This window comes from Oncorhynchus keta, chromosome 1 (assembly GCF_023373465.1).
Source record: "Oncorhynchus keta strain PuntledgeMale-10-30-2019 chromosome 1, Oket_V2, whole genome shotgun sequence".
In the NCBI taxonomy this organism is placed as follows: domain Eukaryota; kingdom Metazoa; phylum Chordata; class Actinopteri; order Salmoniformes; family Salmonidae; genus Oncorhynchus; species Oncorhynchus keta.
Genome location: NC_068421.1, coordinates 27,894,571 through 27,914,832, shown reverse-complemented (window position 1 = coordinate 27,914,832; position 20,262 = coordinate 27,894,571). Strand labels below are relative to the sequence as shown.

Genomic DNA, 20,262 nt, shown 5'->3' with positions numbered 1-20,262 from the left:
GATTCTCACTGAACATCAATGGCACAGACAGGAGGTGAAAATTACTGGGCTCTATTCATACAGATGTAGGATCTTAATTTGATCACCTTTTTGCTGCTATTAAACAAGACAAATCAGTTAAGAACAAATTCTTATTTACAATGACGGCCTACCCCGGCCAATCCTGGACAACGCAGGGCCAATTGTGCACCACCCTATTGGACTCCCAATCATGGCCAGATGTGATACAGCCTGGATTTGAACCAGGGACTGTGGTGATGCCTCTTGCACTGAGATGCAGTGCCTTAGACTGTTGCGCCACCCAGGAGCAAAACTGTATGTAGTGTATTTTAGTTTCAAATGAGCGTCTGAAGTTTGTAATTTCCACTTTGAAATTTCAGTCTCGATTTGCTGGAACTACAAATGAATCAACCCATACACAAATGTCCATTAATTATTATCCACATAATAATTCACATTTCCTGTTGCTGCAAGATTATTTTCCTGCTGCAGTACATACACTGGCTCAAATTAAGATCATACATCTGTAAATTGTGATGGGGCAAGAGAAGAGAACAGTAGGCCCACTAAGTTTGATTTGATAATGTTACTAAAAATGAAGCTTACTGTCAATGAAATAAAAAAGCATATGTTTTCTATTGCATTCTGAACAAATGCGACATTTTCTATGATTTCGTGTCAATAGAAATTCAGATCCACAGACAGCGACACGCAACTCGATTATCTCACATCGATTGTTCCGCCTGCAACGAAGGCTTCTGCATTAGATTACTGCTGCCTTTCTGGTTCCCACATGCACCGGAAATATGGCGGCGCCCACGGTCGAAACGCAAGTCGTACCAGCTAAAAAACCAACCGGTAAATATGAGTATCCGTTATAAAAATGCTATCACACGAGAAATAACCAAGAACGTGGTGTATGGAACATGCTTGAAAAAACAGTGTAATAAATTGCCACCATGAATAAAGAATTATGACGCAGATAAAGCTAGCGACCAGCTAATGCTAATAACAAGGAAAACTGACTCAAATGGTTTGAAAGAGTGATTAGCTAGCTAACTTACTTGATACTTATCTGCAAGAACGAAATATATGAAAATTATAGAACACGTTTTAAAATGTTTTTAAGGTCCTGGGTCTAACTTTCGTCATCTGCTTAGAAAACATGGGAGACCAGTTGGGGGACCCTGCTGAGCAGAAGGTTGCACCTATTTATGCTGTAATAAACCACAACAGCATTGTATTAACGTTTTGTTATGACTGGATTATAATTGTTTATGGAGTTGTGGTTTTTATAATTAGGCCTGTACAAGAGGAATAGGGACTGTGGAATTTCAAAGCACTTGCCAAAACAATATGTAACAACTCAGAAGAGTAACTTCATGTAAATTATTACCAATAATCATATGAGACTCTGCCCCTACACCGTATTTGATCTGAAGCCTCCGTCTGTGTTTGTCAACTATCTCCTTCAGTAAAATTATTTGATTTTTCCCCAAGTACGAGGACCACGGAGGGTGGCCAATCAAATTCCTGATGAAATCCTGCAAGACCCAGAGTTACAGGAGGCTATCCGTGCTTTGCCTTCAAATTACAACTTTGAGATCCACAAGACAGTCTGGCGGGTGAGACAGGCCACGTCTAAGAGAGGTAAGCTCAGAATAGGCCTATTCATGACTTTTCTACTATCTATAGGGCTTGGATAAAGTATTTACCACGGGTGGACTCCTTACTGGAAAAGACTAATAAGGTGTGTCTATCAGTTCCTGGCTAAGGATAACCTTAAACCTGGAGAACCTCAGAATAGCTAGTGCTGCTATATACTTGAATATGCTTTATCATGCAGTTTTAATGTCTATCTATATCAGACACCATTAGTGAATGAGAGATCCAATAACAAACAAAAAAAGTTAATGGTATGTTTCTCGAAGGTTATTGTTCTGGTAACTTGTGTTGTTGTGGTATTTACCAGGAAGGCCTAGCTCTTACTATAGAACATAGGAGTACCATGTTCAAATACTGCCTATCAACGTTATTGTCAGCAGTTGTCTCACAGCTAGAGGACGTCAAACTAAACTATGAAACTTAGGACATTCACAAATATCTGCTAGAGCAGCGTTTCCCAAACTCGGTCCTGAGGCCCCCCTGGGTTCAATTTTAGGTTTTTGTCTGATCACTACACAGCTGATTGAAATAACAAACTTATCATCAAGCTTTGATTATTTGAATCAGCTGTGTAGTGTTCAGGAAAAAAAAAAATGCACCCAGGGGTGGGCCCCAGGACGGACCCCTGTGAAGTGTTATAGGGTTGTGATTGTGATGAGAGGGGTTATTAGGTTGTGATGGTGATGAGAGGGGTTATTAGGTTGTGATGGTGGTGAGAGAGGTTATTGGGTTGTGATGGTGATGAGGTGTTATTGGTTGTGATGGTGATGAGGTGTTATTGGGTTGTGATGGTGATGAGAGGGATTATTGGGTTGTGATGGTGATGAGAGGGATTATTGGGTTGTGATGGTGATGAGAGGGTTACCAGGTTGTGATGGTGATGTGAGAGGGGTTATTGGGTTGTGATGGTGATGAGAGGGATTATTGGGTTGTGATGGTGATGAGAGGGATTATTGGGTTGTGATGGTGATGAGAGGGGTTATTGGGTTGTGATGGTGATGAGAGGGGTTATTGGGTTGTGATGGTGATGAGAGGGGTTATTGGGTTGTGATGGTGATGAGAGGGGTTATTGGGTTGTGATGGTGATGAGGGGTTATTGGGTTGTGATGGTGATGAGAGGGGTTATTGGGTTGTGATGGTGATGAGAGGGGTTATTGGGTTGTGATGGTGATGAGAGGGTGTTCAGGGTGGTGAAAAAAATTGGGTTGTGATGGTGATGAGAGGGGTTATTGGGTTGTGATGGTGATGGAGGGTTATTGGGTTGTGATGGTGATGATGGATGGACGGACCCCTGTGAAGTGTTATGGGTTGTGATGGTGATGAGAGGGTTATTAGGTTGGATGGTGATGAGAGGGTTATTGGGTTGTGATGGTGATGTTATTGAGGTGATGGGTTATTGGGTTGTGATGGTGATGAGAGGGATTATTGGGTTGTGATGGTGATGAGTGATGGTGATGAGAGGGGTTATTGGGTTGTGATGGTGATGAGAGGGATTATTGGGTTGTGATGGTGATGAGAGGGATGTTATATGAGGGTTGTGATGGTGATGATGAGGTGATGAGGGGTTATTGATGGTTGTGATGGTGATGAGAGGGGTTATTGGGTTGTGATGGTGATGAGAGGGAGGGGTTATTGGGTTGTGATGGTGATGAGGGGTTATTGGTTGTGATGGTGATGAGGTGATGGTGATGAGGGGTTGGGTTGTGATGGTGATGAGAGGGATTATTGGGTTGTGATGGTGATGAGAGGGATTATTGGGTTGTGATGGTGATGAGAGGGGGGTTATTGGGTTGTGATGGTGATGAGAGGGTTATTGGGTTGTGATGGTTGATGATGGTGATGGTGATGAGAGGGGTTATTGGGTTGTGATGGTGATGAGAGGGGTTATTATTGGGTTGTGATGGTGATGAGAGGGATTATTGGGTTGTGATGGTGATGAGAGGGGTTATGGTGATGGTTGTGATGGTGATGAGAGGGGTTTGGGTTGTGATGGGTGATGAGAGGGGTTATTGGGTTGTGCTGATGGTGATGAGAGGGGTTATTGGGTTGTGATGGTGATGAGAGGGGTTATTGGGTTGTGATGGTGATGTGATGGTGATGAGATTATTGGGTTGTGATTATTGGGTTGTGATGGTGATGAGAGGGGGGTTGATGGTGATGAGTGGGTTGGGTGATGGTGATGAGAGGGGTTATTGGGTTGTGATTGATTGGGTTGTGTGATGGTGATGAGAGGGTTTGTGATGGTGGGGTGATTATTGGGTTGTGATGGTGATGGTGATGAGGGGTTATTGGGTTGTGATGGTGATGAGAGGGGTTGTGATGGTGATTATTGGGATGGTGATGTGATGGTGATGAGAGGGGTTATTGGGTTGTGATGGTGATGAGGGGATTATTGGGTTGTGATGGTGATGGTTGGGTGATGGTGATGAGGGGGTTATGGTGATGAGTTATTGGGTTGTGATGGTGATGAGGGTTATTGTGATGGTGATGAGAGGGGTTATTTATTGGGTTGTGATGGTGATGAGGGGTTATTGGGTTGTGATGGTGATGAGAGGGGTTATTGGGTTGTGATGGTGATGAGAGGGATTATTAGGTTGTGAAGGTGATGAGGGCTGAGGTGTTATTGGGTTGTGATGGTGATAAGAGGGTTGAGGTGTTATTGGGTTGTGATTAGAGGTCGACTGATTAATCGCAATGGCCGATTAATTAGGGCTGATTTCAAGTTTTCATAACAATCGAGAATCAGTTTTTTCGGACACCGATTTGGACAATTATTTTTATTATTATTATTATTATTTTTTTACACCTTTATTTATCCGTTATTTAACTAGGCAAGTCAGTTAAGAACACATTCTTATTTTCAATGACGGACTATTAACGGTGGGTTAACTGCCTCATTCAGGGGCAGAACAACAGATTTTCACCTTGTCAGCTTGGGGGATCCAATCTTGCAACCTGACAGTTAACTAGTCCAACGTTATAATCACCTGCCTCTCGTTGCACTCCACAAGGAGCCTGTTACGCGAATGCAGTAAGCCAAGGTAAGTTTCTAGCTAGCATTAAACGTATGTAATAAAAAACAATCAATCAATCATAATCACTAGTTAACTACACATGGTTGATGATATTACTAGTTTATCTAGCGTGTCCTGCATTGCATATAATCTGACTAAGCATACAAGTATCTGACTGAGCGGTGATGGGCAGCAGCAGGCTCGTAAGCATTCATTCAAACAGCACTTTCGTGCGTTTTGCCAGCAGCTCTTCGTTGTGTGTCAATCATTGCTCTGTTTATGACTTCAAGCCTATCAACTCCCGAGATGAGGCTGGTGTAACCGATGTGAAATGGCTAGCTAGTTAGCGGGGTGCGTGCTAATAGCGTTTCAAACGTCACTCGCTCTGAGACTTGGAGTGGTTGTTCCCCTTGCTCTGCACTCACCCATACAGGTGACATTGATGACACTGATACTCTCATCTAACAATCACACATAGAGAGCTAGAATGGAGGGGGCAAGAGGGAATGGTGAAGAAAATAGCCCTATTCCCTATACATTGTACTACTTTTGACCAGAGCTCTTTCAGTACTATTTGGGATTGGGTGGCTTTAAGGATACTGCCCATGTCTCTGTTCTGTATTGGTTTCATTAGAGAGTTTCTTCTCTCTCTGGGCTCGCAAAATCAAAGATCACCTTATCGACTCTGCACTCTACCCCTCTCTCTCTCCCTCCATCTGTTTCTGCCTGGGTTTTTGAACCCCTTCAACTCAGCCTCTCTAACTCATCCTCAGTTGAATTGGCGTCTTTGTTTTGGTCATTTCACTTCCTGTTGGAATGGAATGAAATGAAGCAAGCAAACACCATTGTTTTTACTGCCCAGCCTCAATTGTTGAGTGTAAACAGAAGCAACAGCTAAGTGAGCATACATTTGGTTCTGGAGAGTTACCATAGCTCCTTAGAAACGTCAGAATTTCAGATTTGATTGTGTCGTAGCGTTTGCTGTCATTAAATGTGAACACTGTATATTATCAAATCAATTCTCTATGTGTAATTAGTACGCGATGTAAACTAATCATGGAATAGTAATTAGCTAGGAAGTCGGGGCACCACGGGAAAATGTTGGTTATAGAGTTTAAATTTCCCAAATATAACTCGTCAGATATTTTATTATCTTATTGATAACCGTCTTCTATTAATGTATTGTTACCTCATTAGTCTCATTCCTGAATGTCACAAAACCTTGGAGATCTGCACGAACCCTAACATAGATCATGAATCAGTGATATACAAATTGGCTTAATTATTTATTTACTAACTAACTAATCAATCACAGAATTACATAAACACACAACAATTAGTTATACATTGGGTACTAACATGACACAAGGAAAAGTCCCTAGTGGACGAAACCGATATGATGGCTTCCAATATCCAAAAAATTGGATATAATAAAACGTATCACTCGTCACTTTAAACAATGACACTTTATATAATGTTTACATACCCTACATTACTCATCTCATATGTATATACTGTACTCTATACCATCTACTGCATCTTGCCTATGCTGCTCGGCCGTCGCTCATCCATATATTTATATGTACATATTCTTATTCATTCCTTTACACTTGTGTGAATAAGGTTGTTGTTGTGAAATTCTTACATTACTTGTTAGATATTACTGCACGGTCAGAACTAGAAGCACAAGCATTTCGCTACACTTGCATTAACATCTGCTAACCATGTGTATGTGACCAATAACATTTGATTTGATCTCAAGAACCTGTGCTATTCTGTCTGAAAATGAACAGAATGTACAGATTATTTTTAAGGCAAAAAAATGTATCCTCAGAATGCTTCTATTCTTCTTTGCACCAAATATAGGACATTTTGGAGTGGTGCCGGAGCAATTTCATGTTGCGCGGCATGTAGCCTATCGGTTAGAGCGTTGGGCCACTAACCGAAAGGTTGCTAGTTGGAATCTCCCAAGCCGACAAGGTGAATTGATTGCACTCTCCTAGGTTGTCTCGGGGAGTTGGCATATGCAAAAAAACATTTCCAATGAAATAGGACGAACATAAGCAGTCACAGAATTATTATATTCCATCCATTATTGTTAAATACTACAGCCAGGGCCCTCCCGGGTGGCGCAGTGGTTAAGGACGCTGTACTACAGTGCCAGCTGTGCCACCAGGGACTCTGGGTTCGTGCCCAGGCTCTGTCGTAACCGGTGCGACCGGGAGGTCTGTGGGGCAATGCACAATTGGCCTAGCGTCGTCCAGGTTAGGGAGGGTTTGGCAAGGTAGGGATATCCTTGTCTCATCGCGCACCAGCAACTCCTGTGGCGGGCCGGGCACAGTGCGCGCTAGCCAAGGTTGCTAGGTGCACAGTGTTTCCTCCGACACATTGGTGCGGCTGGCTTCCGGGTTGGATGGCGCTGTGTTAAGAAGCAGTGCGGCTTGGTTGGGTTGTGTATCGGAGGACGCATGACTTTCAACCTTCGTCTCTCCTGAGCCCGTACGGGAGTTGTAGCGATGAGACAAGATAGTAGCTACTAACAATTGGATACCACGAAATTTGGGAGAAAAAGGGGTAAATTAAAATATATATATTTTTTAAAAACACACAAAAAATAAAAATACTACACGCTACAGCTTAACTGATCACATACTTTATCATACCTCAATTCCTCTCTATGTTGTCCTTGTATTTAAAAAAAAAAATCTTGTCTTCCCTGTGTGCTGGTTTGTCCGTGCCTGCAATGGTCTCTTTCTCACGATAGTTGTTCAGCCTTGCACACTGAATTGTACCTGTGAAAGTGGAAGGCAGGAAACAGAGGCAGGGCAAAGTGAACAGAGAGACAAAACAACCTTGTGTGTATGGAAGAACCATGAACATGTTTCCCTCAGGGCTGCGAAACAAACCCAGATAACTGTTTCTCTCAGAGGAGACAGAGCAGCATCGCAAATAATCAAACATTTTAGTAGTAGCAGTCAGAGACACGTATGATTTCCCTCTGGTCTTCTCCTTTAACACCTCTGAATTCTTTATGTTACATCTACACAAGTCTACAGATGTTTTTTGGAGTGTGGGAGAAGTCCTATTAGAGCAGCCAGCCACTAATTGCAGACAGAGGTTGAGGCAACTTTTATTTTCTGCAGCAGCACAAATCTGAGTGCAGATGAAATGTGCCCCACAGTATAGTGTAACTGACGATTATGCTGAAGAAGTACAGACTGAACTGAACACAAGCCCCCCGAGCACCTTGCACATTGTTATAGAATGCTAATACTAGACAGAAGTAAAATCTGAAACAGTACAAATCTCAGTGCTGGGGCCCGGCTAGTCAGGATTGGGGACTTGGAAGTGAACTTGTTTTTTTCAGGTCCTCAGCTGACCTTTTTCTCCATTCACTCACTAAAATTGGTTGCTGCACTCTCTGTTGACACCTCCCAGACAGAAATCCCCTTTTCTGACAGGCCGACACTCAAACCAATCACAAACTATCATATGTGCATGTTGGTACGTGTGTCCGTGGGAGGATGAATGACAAACACACAAGCATTCTTGACATTTTTGTTTGTGTTAATGCTCCTGTACCATTCATGACATTTTAGCTCACATGTAAACACACACACACACACACAAAACACACACTAAACCTCTAAACCCTTGTGCAGAGCCTGTACACTGAGATCAGATGGAAAGAGAGCTCTTGGCTTCTGTCAGCCAGGGCTGTTGTGAGGCTTAGAAACCTTTCTCGGTTAATAAACTCGCCCTTTCCCAGGTAATGACCTGTCTCTGTCTGTCTACATGGTGCACAGTGATACCTTAACCTTTCATCAGAAAGACACACTCCTCTCCTCCTTCCCTCTCTCCTCCATCCATCACACTTCAGGGTCATTCTTTCTTTTTGTCAGCGCCCTTTTTACTTTTCCTAGGCCATTTTTTATTGTTCAGTGTTGTCTACAGTCCTGTTTTTGTTGTTTCTCTTTGCTGTAGGAACCCACTGCAGTATGTGAACATAGACTGCAGTGTCGATAAATATTTCAGGCCTAAGTGTCCATTCACTGTAGTCACATGGTTTATCAAGGTGATGTGTGACAGGGTCAGTCTGTCAACACTCTTCCCTATGTATCTAAAGTTGATTTAAACAGAGCCTCCACGAGTCCCAGTGTCTGCTAGAGCCAGCCCATTGATCTCAGCATACACAGGAAATGCAGACTGGGTTACACTACCTTTGATGCAGGGAAACATTTCAAGTGTTCCTTCAATTACTGAAAATGACATCAAATTCAAGGGGATTTGCGAAACAGAGGACAGTGGACGAACGGCTTGTACATAAATATCACACTATGGTATAATCCCATTTGAGTAAAGAAAGGCTAAATATTCAATCATGCTGAGCACTTTACATAAGTATGCATAGCACAATATGTAACCACACCAACATAAGGACATCAGTCTGTTACCAAGACAACAGCTCTGGATAACCAATTTGCGCAAGGAGGACGCAATGGCTTGATGTGAGGGGAAAAAGCCTCTTTGTTATTCAAAATGGATCTGTTCCAATGTGAAATTAATGTGATATCAATTGAAGACTAAAAGGATTAGACCTACTGGGATGTGTTGTACATTTGCCAACGTTGCAGAACCTGCAACACCTGTCTGCATTTAACCAGGGATGGATGAACTAGCCTTCTAGCCTAGTTTTGAGTGAATCTATGTTGTACATGATAACCCCAGTTTTGTAAGTTTTGCCTTCCTGTTGACTGTGGCTACAGTATTTGTAATTTATGACAAAAAATAACCATGTTTGTTAGAAATGTAGGTCATTCAGGGCCTCCCGAGGGGTGCAGTGGTCTAAGGCACTACATCGCAGTGATGCGGCGTCACTACAGCCTGTGGTTCAATCCCTTGTGGCGGGCCGGGTGCCTGCAGGCTGACCCCGTCGTCAGTTGAACGGTGTTTCCTCCGACACATTGGTGCAGCTGGCTTCCAGGGTAAGCGACCAGGTGTTAAGAAGCGTGGTTTGGCAGGTCATGTTTTGGAGGACGTATGACTCGACCTTCGCCTCTCCTGAGCCCACTGGGGAGTTACAGCGATGAGACAAGATCGTAATCAATAAATTGGGAGCAAAGGCGGTAAAAATGACAAAAAAAACATACAGTGCCTTGCGAAAGTATTCGGCCCCCTTGAACTTTGCGACCTTTTGCCACATTTCAGGCTTCAAACATAAAGATATAAAACTGTATTTTTTTGTGAAGAATCAACAACAAGTGGGACACAATCATGAAGTGGAACGACATTTATTGTATATTTCAAACTTTTTTAACAAATCAAAAACGGAAAAATTGGGCGTGCAAAATTATTCAGCCCCTTTACTTTCAGTGCAGCAAACTCTCTCCAGAAGTTCAGTGAGGATCTCTGAATGATCCAATGTTGACCTAAATGACTAATGATGATAAATACAATCCACCTGTGTGTAATCAAGTCTCCGTATAAATGCACCTGCACTGTGATAGTCTCAGAGGTCCGTTAAAAGCGCAGAGAGCATCATGAAGAACAAGGAACAACCCAGGCAGGTCCGAGATACTGTTGTGAAGGATTTGGATACAAAAAGATTTCCCAAGCTTTAAACATCCCAAGGAGCACTGTGCAAGCGATAATATTGAAATGGAAGGAGTATCAGACCACTGCAAATCTACCAAGACCTGGCCGTCCCTCTAAACTTTCAGCTCATACAAGGAGAAGACTGATCAGAGATGCAGCCAAGAGGCCCATGATCACTCTGGATGAACTGCAGAGATCTACAGCTGAGGTGGGAGACTCTGTCCATAGGACAACAATCAGTCGTATATTGCACAAATCTGGCCTTTATGGAAGAGTGGCAAGAAGAAAGGCATTTCTTAAAGATATCTATAAAAAGTGTCGTTTAAAGTTTGCCACAAGCCACCTGGGAGACACACCAAACATGTGGAAGAAGGTGCTCTGGTCAGATGAAACCAAAATTGAACTTTTTGGCAACAATGCAAAACGTTATGTTTGGCGTAAAAGCAACACCCTGAACACACCATCCCCACTGTCAAACAGGGTGGTGGCAGCATCATTGTTTGGGCCTGCTTTTCTTCAGCAGGGACAGGGCAGATGGTTAAAATTGATGGATGGAGCCAAATACAGGACCATTCTGGAAGAAAACCTGATGGAGTCTGCAAAAGACCTGAGACTGGAACGGAGATTTGTCTTCCAACAAGACAATGATCCAAAACATAAAGCAAAATCTACAATGGAATGGTTCAAAAATAAACATATCCAGGTGTTAGAATGGCCAAGTCAAAGTCCAGACCTGAATCCAATCGAGAATCTGGAAAGAACTGAAAACTGCTGTTCACAAATGCTCTCCATCCAACCTCACTGAGCTCGAGCTGTTTTGCAGGAGGAATGGGAAAAAATGTCAGTCTCTCGATGTGCAAAACTGACAGAGACATACCCCAAGCGACTTACAGCTGTAATCGCAGCAAAAGGTGGCGCTACAAAGTATTAACTTAAGGGGGCTGAATAATTTTGCACGCCCAATTTTTCAGTTTTTGATTTGTTAAAAAAGTTAGAAATATCCAATAAATGTCGTTCCACTTCATGATTGTGTCCCACTTGTTGTTGATTCTTCACAAAAAATACAGTTTTATATCTTTATGTTTGAAGCCTGAAATGTGGCAAAAGGTTGCAAAGTTCAAGGGGGCCGAATACTTTCGCAAGGCACTGGTATATGCTGGTCAGTGTGACGCGCTGTCTGTGTTTGAAATATGGGTTTAATTGTGGTCCGCCACAGAAGTTGTTTGTCTGACCAGTTTTCTGTACGTTTTCCCAAAGTGTTTATGCCATTTCTCAGTTGTAGATATTACCCCGCCCCTTGTCCTCTTCCTCTGACTTTAAGTGGAGCTGTTTCTCCATGTCCTATAGCCTAGATCTCTATATCAGCAACATTTGTGTTATGTCTGATACGTCATCATGTTTATTTCATGTTTACAACCGACATCTTGCACATTCTCAACAATAGAAGGAAATTGGGTGAGAAACTGCACCAGGCTACATGTTGAGAGAGCATGCCTTTCTATATAGCATTTTGTCTCTGTAAAGTTGTTGGCATCATTTTAAAGAGGTGTAATATTTTGTGTCTCAACCCTGGCAATGAGCCAACCCCCTGATGAAAGCATTTCTCATTGATTCGTCTTAGCTGGTGTCACACTCAAATAAGGTCCTACTGGAAACACATGCTGCTCTCAGCCCTTCACATCCGCAGCAGGACCAATCCTTCCTTTGTGTGACTGCTTGATTCCCATTTCACAGCGATTTGATCCATTTCTCCATGATATCTTAATGCTGCATGAGAAGAAGCACAACGTTTCCTGATTCTTAGCGGTCTGCATTGTGAGAGGGATATTTGTGTGTGTGACTGGGTTTGTGACTGTGACTCATGAAGCTGTTGGCTGTCATTGACAGAGACAGGTGGAGAAAAGGTGACTAATGGATTGCTAGGAGAAAAGGGAAGTGTGAAGACAGAGCAGAGCTGATACACTTCCATTTGCTGTTGTGCATCTCTCAGTAAGATAAGACAACAGTAATGCAATGGATGGGAGAGAATTACCTTGAAATGTCAGCTTCCTTCTGTCTCAGTGAAGCACTCTAAAGTAATAACATAAGCTACAATATACATGTAAATACTGTCTAGGATGTATTAAATAACGTGGTTCTCACTCATGCTGCAGTTCTGTGTGTAGGCTGGCTAGTTTGTCCTCTGAACCTTACCTCTGACTGTCTGTCTGGCTGTCTCTGTTCACAGTGGCCCTGCAGCTACCGGAGGGACTGCAGATGTTTGCCTGTGTCATCGCTGACATCATCGAGAGGTAGGTACAGCATACAAACACTCACCACTCACTAATGTTTTCAATAGGTGGCAAGTGTGACTCGTGCTCGTTTTAAAATTAAACAGATTCTATCTATTTGTTGTTAGCTAAAAACATTGATGTTTCTCCCTGAAACGGATCCCCTTGACTTTGTGTTAAAGTTTTGGTGGCTTTAGAAGGTGCTTGAGTGAGGGAGCTGTCGTCGTCCTTCCTTAAGTTGAAGTTGAGCCGGCATGGCCATTCTAGTCATTAAGCCAGCCAGTGTTATCATCATTCCCTGCCTGCCGCAGCCAGCTCATATCTGGTCTTCAGCAGAAAATTAGACACGATTGCGTCCAGGGCTCGAGCGGCTATCAACGCTTCACTCGATCACGGTTGGAGGAGGGACAGCCATTATTCCTGTTAATTACATCTTGTTACAGTCTGCATAGACCCCTTTTGCACACAAACACTCCATCACACAGACACTCCATCACACAGACATTCCATCACACAGACACTCCATCACACAGACACTCCATCACACAGACACTCCATCACACAGACACTCCATCACACAGACACACCATCACACAGACACTCCATCACACAGACACTCCATCACACAGACACTCCATCACACAGACACTCCATCACACAGACACACTCACACAGACACTCCATCACACAGACACTCCATCACACAGACACACCATCACACAGACACTCCATCACACAGACACTCCATCACACAGACACTCCATCACACAGACACTCCATCACACAGACACTCCATCACACAGACACACTCACACAGACTGATGCAGGAGTCCACACCTTCCCGTGGGTTGGAGTGCCTCGGCATCAGTCTTTTCAGTCATTTGTCTTGTATATACTGAGCTTTGGCCTACGCCATGCCAAAACAAGTTTGTGCAACATTGATAAATTGACTGAAAAAAGGTAATAACCTCAAAGAAAAACACTTCAGTTTAGACCTAAAATATGCATTTGAAGTGTTGAAAGAGGAGCTCTGTGTGTTTAAGGACTTTCTTGACTTCTGTGGTTGTTTCCTTCATCTTCTCATTTCACCCCTTTCTGCCTCTCTCTCTCTCTGCTGTGATGACTGTAAGGGTTATCTAAAAGAAGATGGCTGCATCACTCCACATCCAAAGTAGATTACTTTCCTATGTGTGTGTTCGATACTAATGAGGTTAGTTGATGGACGTAAAGGATAGTGAGCTTGGGAAGGGAAGCTTCCACATGGTTATCAATCAGAGCCCGTATTTGATTTCAAACAGGAAACGTAGTTCATGGTGTCCTCGTATGAAGCCATGCCTGTCATACCACAGTTATGGACCGCTGAGAAACAGGAACCGCAGTGGGCTGAAAGCTTTGACTTTCCCCTGTTCTCCTCCTCGACCCAGCCCTCCGCTTTCCTTTTAACCCCTCTCCTCCTCCTCCTCGACCCAGCCCACCTCTTTCCTTTTAACCCCTCTCCTCCTCCTCCTCGACCCAGCCCTCCGCTTTCCTTTTAACCCCTCTTCTCCTCCTCCTCGACCCAGCCCTCCTCTTTCCTTTTAACCCCTCTTCTCCTCCTCCTCGACCCAGCCCTCCGCTTTCCTTTTAACCCCTCTCCACCTCCTCCTCGACCCAGCCCTCCTCTTTCCTTTTAACCCCTCTCCTCCTCCTCGACCCAGCCCTCCTCTTTCCTTTTAACCCTTCTCCTCCTCCTCCTCCTCGACCCAGCCCTCCGCTTTCCTTTTAACCCCTCTCCTCCTCCTCCTCCACCCAGCCCTCCTCTTTCCTTTTAACCCTTGTCCTCCTCCTCCTCGACCCAGCCCTCCTCTTTCCTTTTAACCCTTCTCCTCCTCCTCGACCCAGCCCTCCTCTTTCCTTTTAACCCCTCTTCTTCTCCTCCTCGACCCAGCCCTCCTCTTTCCTTTTAACCCCTCTCCTCCTCCTCCTCGACCCAGCCCTCCGCTTTCCTTTTAACTCCTCCTCCTCCTCCTCGACCCAGCCCTCCTCTTTCCTTTTAACCCCTTCTCCTCCTCCTCGACCCAGCCCTCCTCTTTCCTTTTAACCCCTCTTCTCCTCCTCCTCGACCCAGCCCTCCTCTTTCCTTTTAACCCCTCTCCTTCTCCTCCTCGACCCAGCCCTCCTCTTTCCTTTTAACCCCCTTCCCTCCTCCTCGACCCAGCCCTCCTCTTTCCTTTTAACCCCCTTCTCCTCCTCCTCGACCCAGCCCTCCTCTTTCCTTTTAACCCCCCTTCTCCTCCTCCTCGACCCAGCCCTCCTCTTTCCCTTTAACCCCCCTTCTCCTCCTCCTCGACCCATCACTCCTTTTTCCTTTTAACCCCTCTTCTTCTCCTCCTCCACCCAGCCCTCCGCTTTCCTTTTAACCCTTCTTCTCCTCCTCCTCGACCCAGCCCTCCTCTTTCCTTTTAACCCTTCTTCTCCTCCTCCTCTACCCAGCCCTCCTCTTTCCTTTTAACCCTTCTTCTCCTCCTCCTCGACCCAGCCCTCCTCTTTCCTTTTAACCCCTCTTCTCCTCCTCCTCGACCCAGCCCTCCTCTTTCCTTTTAACCCCTCTCCTTCTCCTCCTCGACCCAGCCCTCCTCTTTCCTTTTAACCCCTCTTCTCCTCCTCCTCGACCCAGCCCTCCTCTTTCCTTTTAACCCCTCTTCTCCTCCTCCTCGACCCAGCCCTCCTCTTTCCTTTTAACCCCTCTTCTCCTCCTCCTCGACCCAGCCCTCCTCTTTCCTTTTAACCCCCCTTCTCCTCCTCCTCGACCCAGCCCTCCTCTTTCCTTTTAACCCCCTTCTCCTCCTCCTCGACCCATCACTCCTTTTTCCTTTTAACCCCTCTTCTTCTCCTCCTCGACCCAGCCCTCCGCTTTCCTTTTAACCCTTCTTCTCCTCCTCCTCGACCCAGCCCTCCTCTTTCCTTTTAACCCATTTTTCTCCTCCTCGACCCAGCCCTCCTCTTTCCTTTTAACCCCTCTCCTCCTCCTCCTCGACCCAGCCCTCCTCTTTCCTTTTAACCCTTCTTCTCCTCCTCCTCGACCCAGCCCTCCTCTTTCCTTTTAACCCCTTTTCTCCTCCTCGACCCAGCCCTCCTCTTTCCTTTTAACCCTTCTTCTCCTCCTCGACCCAGCCCTCCTCTTTCCTTTTAACCCCTTTTCTCCTCCTCGACCCAGCCCTCCTCTTTCCTTTTAACCCCTCTTCTCCTCCTCCTCGACCCAGCCCTCCTCTTTCCTTTTAAACCTTCTTCTCCTCCTCCTCGACCCAGCCCTCCTCTTTCCTTTTAACCCCTCTTCTTTCCTTTTAACCCCTCTCCTCCTCCTCGACCCAGCCCTTCTCTTTCCTTTTTAACCCCCTTCTCCTCCTCCTCGACCCAGCCCTCCTCTTTCCTTTTAACCCCCCTTCTCCTCCTCCTCGACCCATCACTCCTTTTTCCTTTTAACCCCTCTTCTTCTCCTCCTCGACCGAGCCCTCCGCTTTCCTTTTAACCCTTCTTCTCCTCCTCCTCGACCCAGCCCTCCTCTTTCCTTTTAACCCTTCTTCTCCTCCTCCTCGACCCAGCCCTCCTCTTTCCTTTTAACCCTTCTTCTCCTCCTCCTCGACCCAGCCCTCCTCTTTCCTTTTAACCCCTTTTCTCCTCCTCGACCCAGCCCTCCTCTTTCCTTTTAACCCCTCTCCTCCTCCTCCTCGACCCAGCCCTCCTCTTTCCTTTTAACCCTTCTTCTCCTCCTCCTCGACCCAGCCCTCCTCTTTCCTTTTAACCCCTTTTCTCCTCCTCGACCCAGCCCTCCTCTTTCCTTTTAACCCTTCTTCTCCTCCTCGACCCAGCCCCTCTTCTTTCCTTTTAACCCCTCTTCTCCTCCTCCTCGACCCAGCACTCCGCTTTCCTTTTAACCCCTCTTCTCCCCCTCGACCCAGCCCTCCTCTTTCCTTTTAACCCCTCTTCTCCCCCTCGACCCAGGCCTCCTTTTTCCTTTTAACCCCTTCCTTCTCCTCCTCGACCCAGCCCTCCTCTTTCCTTTTAACCCCTCTTCTCCTCCTCCTCGACCCAGCCCTCCTCTTTCCTTTTAACCCCTCTTCTCCTCCTCCTCCTCGACCCAGCCCTCCTCTTTCCTTTTAACCCCTCTTCTCCTCCTCCTCGACCCAGCCCTCCTCTTTCCTTTTAACCCCTCTTCTCCTCCTCCTCGACCCAGCCCTCCTCTTTCCTTTTAACCCCTCTTCTCCTCCTCCTCGACCCAGCCCTCCTCTTTCCTTTTAACCCCTCTCCTCCTCCTCCTCGACCCAGCCCTCCTCTTTCCTTTTAACCCCTCTTCTCCTCCTCCTCGACCCAGCCCTCCTCTTTCCTTTTAACCCCTCTCCTCCTCCTCCTCGACCCAGCCCTCCTCTTTCCTTTTAACCCTTCTCCTCCTCCTCGACCCAGCCCTCCTCTTTCCTTTTAACCCCTCTCCTTCTCCTCCTCGACCCAGCCCTCCTCTTTCCTTTAACCCCTCTTCTCCTCCTCCTCCTCGACCCAGCCCTCCTCTTTCCTTTTAACCCCTTTTCTCCTCCTCCTCGACCCAGCCCTCTTCTTTCCTTTTAACCCTCTTCTCCTCCTCCTCGACCCAGCCCCTCTTTCCTTTTAACGCCTCTTCTCCTCCTCCTCGACCCAGCCCTCCTCTTTCCTTTTACCCCCTCTCTCCTCCTCCTCCTCGAACCAGCCCTCCACTTTCCTTTTAACCCCACTTCTCCTCCTCCTCGACCCAGCCCTCCTCTTTCCTTTTAACCCTTCTCCTCCTCCTCCTCGACCCAGCCCTCCTCTTTCCTTTTAACCCTTCTCCTCCTCCTCGACCCAGCCCTCCTCTTTCCTTTTAACCCCCTTCTCCTCCTCCTCGACCCAGCCCTCCTCTTTCCTTTTAACCCCTCTCCTTCTCCTCCTCCTCGACCCAGCCCTCCTCTTTCCTTTTAACCCCCTTCCCTCCTCCTCGACCCAGCCCTCCTCTTTCCTTTTAACCCCCTTCTCCTCCTCCTTGACCCAGCCCTCCTCTTTCCTTTTAACCCCTTCTCCTCCTCCTCGACCCATCACTCCTTTTTCCTTTTAACCCTTCTTCTCCACCTCCTCGACCCAGCCCTCCTCTTTCCTTTTAACCCCTTTTCTCCTCCTCGACCCAGGCCTCCTCTTTCCTTTTAACCCCTCTCCTCCCTCGACCCAGCCCTCCTCTTTCCTTTTAACCCTTCTTCTCCTCCTCCTCGACCCAGCCCTCCTCTTTCCTTTTAACCCCTTTTCTCCTCCTCGACCCAGCCCTCCTCTTTCCTTTTAACCCTTCTTCTCCTCCTCGACCCAGCCCTCCTCTTTCCTTTTAACCCCTTTTCTCCTCCTCGACCCAGCCCTCCTCTTTCCTTTTAAACCTTCTCCTCCTCGACCCAGCCCTCCTCTTTCCTTTTAACCCCTCTTCTTTCCTTTTAACCCCTCTCTTCTCCTCCTCGACCCAGCCCTCCTCTTTCCTTTTAACCCCCTTCTCCTCCTCCTCGACCCAGCCCTCCTCTTTCCTTTTAACCCCCTTCTCCTCCTCCTCGACCCAGCCCTCCTCTTTCCTTTTAACCCCTCTCCTTCTCCTCCTCGACCCAGCCCTCCTCTTTCCTTTAACCCCTCTTCTCCTCCTCCTCCTCGACCCAGCCCTCCTCTTTCCTTTTAACCCCTTTCTCCTCCTCCTCGACCCAGCCCTCTTCTTTCCTTTTAACCCCTCTTCTCCTCCTCCTCGACCCAGCCGTCCTCTTTCCTTTTAACGCCTCTTTCTCCTCCTCCTCGACCCAGCCCTCCTCTTTCCTTTTACCCCCTCTCCTCCTCCTCCTCCTCGAACCAGCCCTCCACTTTCCTTTTAACCCCACTTCTCCTCCTCCTCGACCCAGCCCTCCTCTTTCCTTTTAACCCCTCTCCTCCTCCTCCTCGACCCAGCCCTCCTCTTTCCTTTTAACCCTTCTTCTCCTCCTCCTCGACCCAGCCCTCCTCTTTCCTTTTAACCCCCTTCTCCTCCTCCTCGACCCAGCCCTCCTCTTTCCTTTTAACCCTCTCCTTCTCCTCCTCGACCCAGCCCTCCTCTTTCCTTTTAACCCCTTCTTTCCTCCTCCTCGACCCAGCCCTCCTCTTTCCTTTTAACCCCCTTTTAACCCTTCTCCTCCTCCTTGACCCAGCCCTCCTCTTTCCTTTTAACCCCCTTCTCCTCCTCCTCGACCCATCACTCCTTTTTCCTTTTAACCCTTCTTCTCTCCACCTCCTCGACCCAGCCCTCCTCTTTCCTTTTAACCCCTTTTCTCCTCCTCGACCCAGGCCTCCTCTTTCCTTTTAACCCCTCTCCTCCTCCTCCTCGACCCAGCCCTCCTCTTTCCTTTTAACCCTTCTTCTCCTCCTCCTCGACCCAGCCCTCCTCTTTCCTTTTAACCCCTCTCCTCCTCCTCCTCGACCCAGCCCTCCTCTTTCCTTTTAACCCTTCTTCTCCTCCTCCTCGACCCAGCCCTCCTCTTTCCTTTTACCCCCTTTTCTCCTCCTCGACCCAGCCCTCCTCTTTCCTTTTAAACCTTCTCCTCCTCGACCCAGCCCTCCTCTTTCCTTTTAACCCCTCTTCTTTCCTTTTAACCCCTCTCCTCCTCCTCGACCCAGCCCTCCTCTTTCCTTTTAACCCCCTTCTCCTCCTCCTCGACCCAGCCCTCCTCTTTTCCTTTCTAACCCCCTTCTCCTCCTCCTCGACCCAGCCCTCCTCTTTCCTTTTAACCCCTCTTCTCCTCCTCCTCGACTCAGCCCTCCTCTTTCCTTTTACCCCCTTCTCCTCCTCCTCCTCCTCGACCCAGCCCTCCACTTTCCTTTTAACCCCCTTCTCCTCCTCCTCGACCCAGCCCTCCTCTTTCCTTTTAACCCCCTTCTCCTCCTCCTCGACCCATCACTCCTTTTTCCTTTTAACCCTTCTTCTCCTCCTCCTCGACCCAGCCCTCCTCTTTCCTTTTAACCCTTCTTCTCCTCCTCTTCGACCCAGCCCTCCTCTTTCCTTTTAACCCCTTTTCTCCTCCTCGACCCAGCCCTCCTCTTTCCTTTTAACCCCTCTCCTCCTCCTCCTCGACCCAGCCCTCCTCTTTCCTTTTAACCCTTCTTCTCCTCCTCCTCGACCCAGCCCTCCTCTTTCCTTTTAACCCCTTTTCTCCTCCTCGACCCAGCCCTCCTCTTTCCTTTTAACCCTTCTTCTCCTCCTCGACCCAGCCCTCCTCTTTCCTTTTAACCCCTCTTCTCCTCCTCGACCCAGCCCTCCTCTTTCCTTTTAAACCTTCTTCTCCTCCTCCTCGACCCAGCCCTCCTCTTTCCTTTTAACCCCTCTTCTTTCCTTTTAACCCCTCTCCTCCTCTTCGACCCAGCCCTCCTCTTTCCTTTTAACCCTTCTCCTCCTCCTCGACCCAGCCCCTCCTCTTTCCTTTTAACCCCTCTTCTCTTCCTCGACCCAGCCCTCCTCTTTCCTTTTAACCCCTCTTCTCCTCCTCCTCGACCCAGCCCTCCTCTTTCATTTTAACCCCTCTTCTCCTCCTCCTCGACCCAGCCCTCCTCTTTCCTTTTAACCCCTCTTCTCCTCCTCCTCGACCCAGCCCTCCTTTTCCTTTAACCCCTCTTCTCCTCCTCCTCGACCCAGCCCTCCTTTTTCTTTTAACCCCTCTCCTTTCCTCCTCGAACCCTCCGCTTTC

General features: G+C 46.9%; 1 protein-coding gene and 1 long non-coding RNA gene across 3 annotated transcripts in view; one reads left to right on the top strand and one right to left on the bottom strand.

Moving 5' to 3' along the window:
• Positions 1 to 749: 749 nt before the first annotated feature.
• LOC118373468 (2-(3-amino-3-carboxypropyl)histidine synthase subunit 1) overlaps positions 750 to 20,262 on the top strand; it is a 127,048-nt gene continuing 107,535 nt past the window's right edge. For both annotated transcript variants that reach the window (XM_052520073.1, XM_052520075.1), the window contains exons 1-3: positions 750 to 858; positions 1,501 to 1,650; positions 12,502 to 12,565. In XM_052520073.1, the coding sequence (XP_052376033.1) occupies positions 807 to 858; positions 1,501 to 1,650; positions 12,502 to 12,565 (266 nt within the window). In that variant the 5' untranslated portion in view covers positions 750 to 806. The remainder of the gene's footprint in view (positions 859 to 1,500; positions 1,651 to 12,501; positions 12,566 to 20,262) is intronic.
• On the bottom strand, positions 14,769 to 20,165 carry LOC127930560 (uncharacterized). Its single transcript, XR_008138086.1, has 3 exons — positions 19,854 to 20,165; positions 15,808 to 16,281; positions 14,769 to 15,586 (listed from the first exon to the last, which is right to left on the bottom strand). It is a non-coding gene; the product is annotated as an uncharacterized LOC127930560 (long non-coding RNA).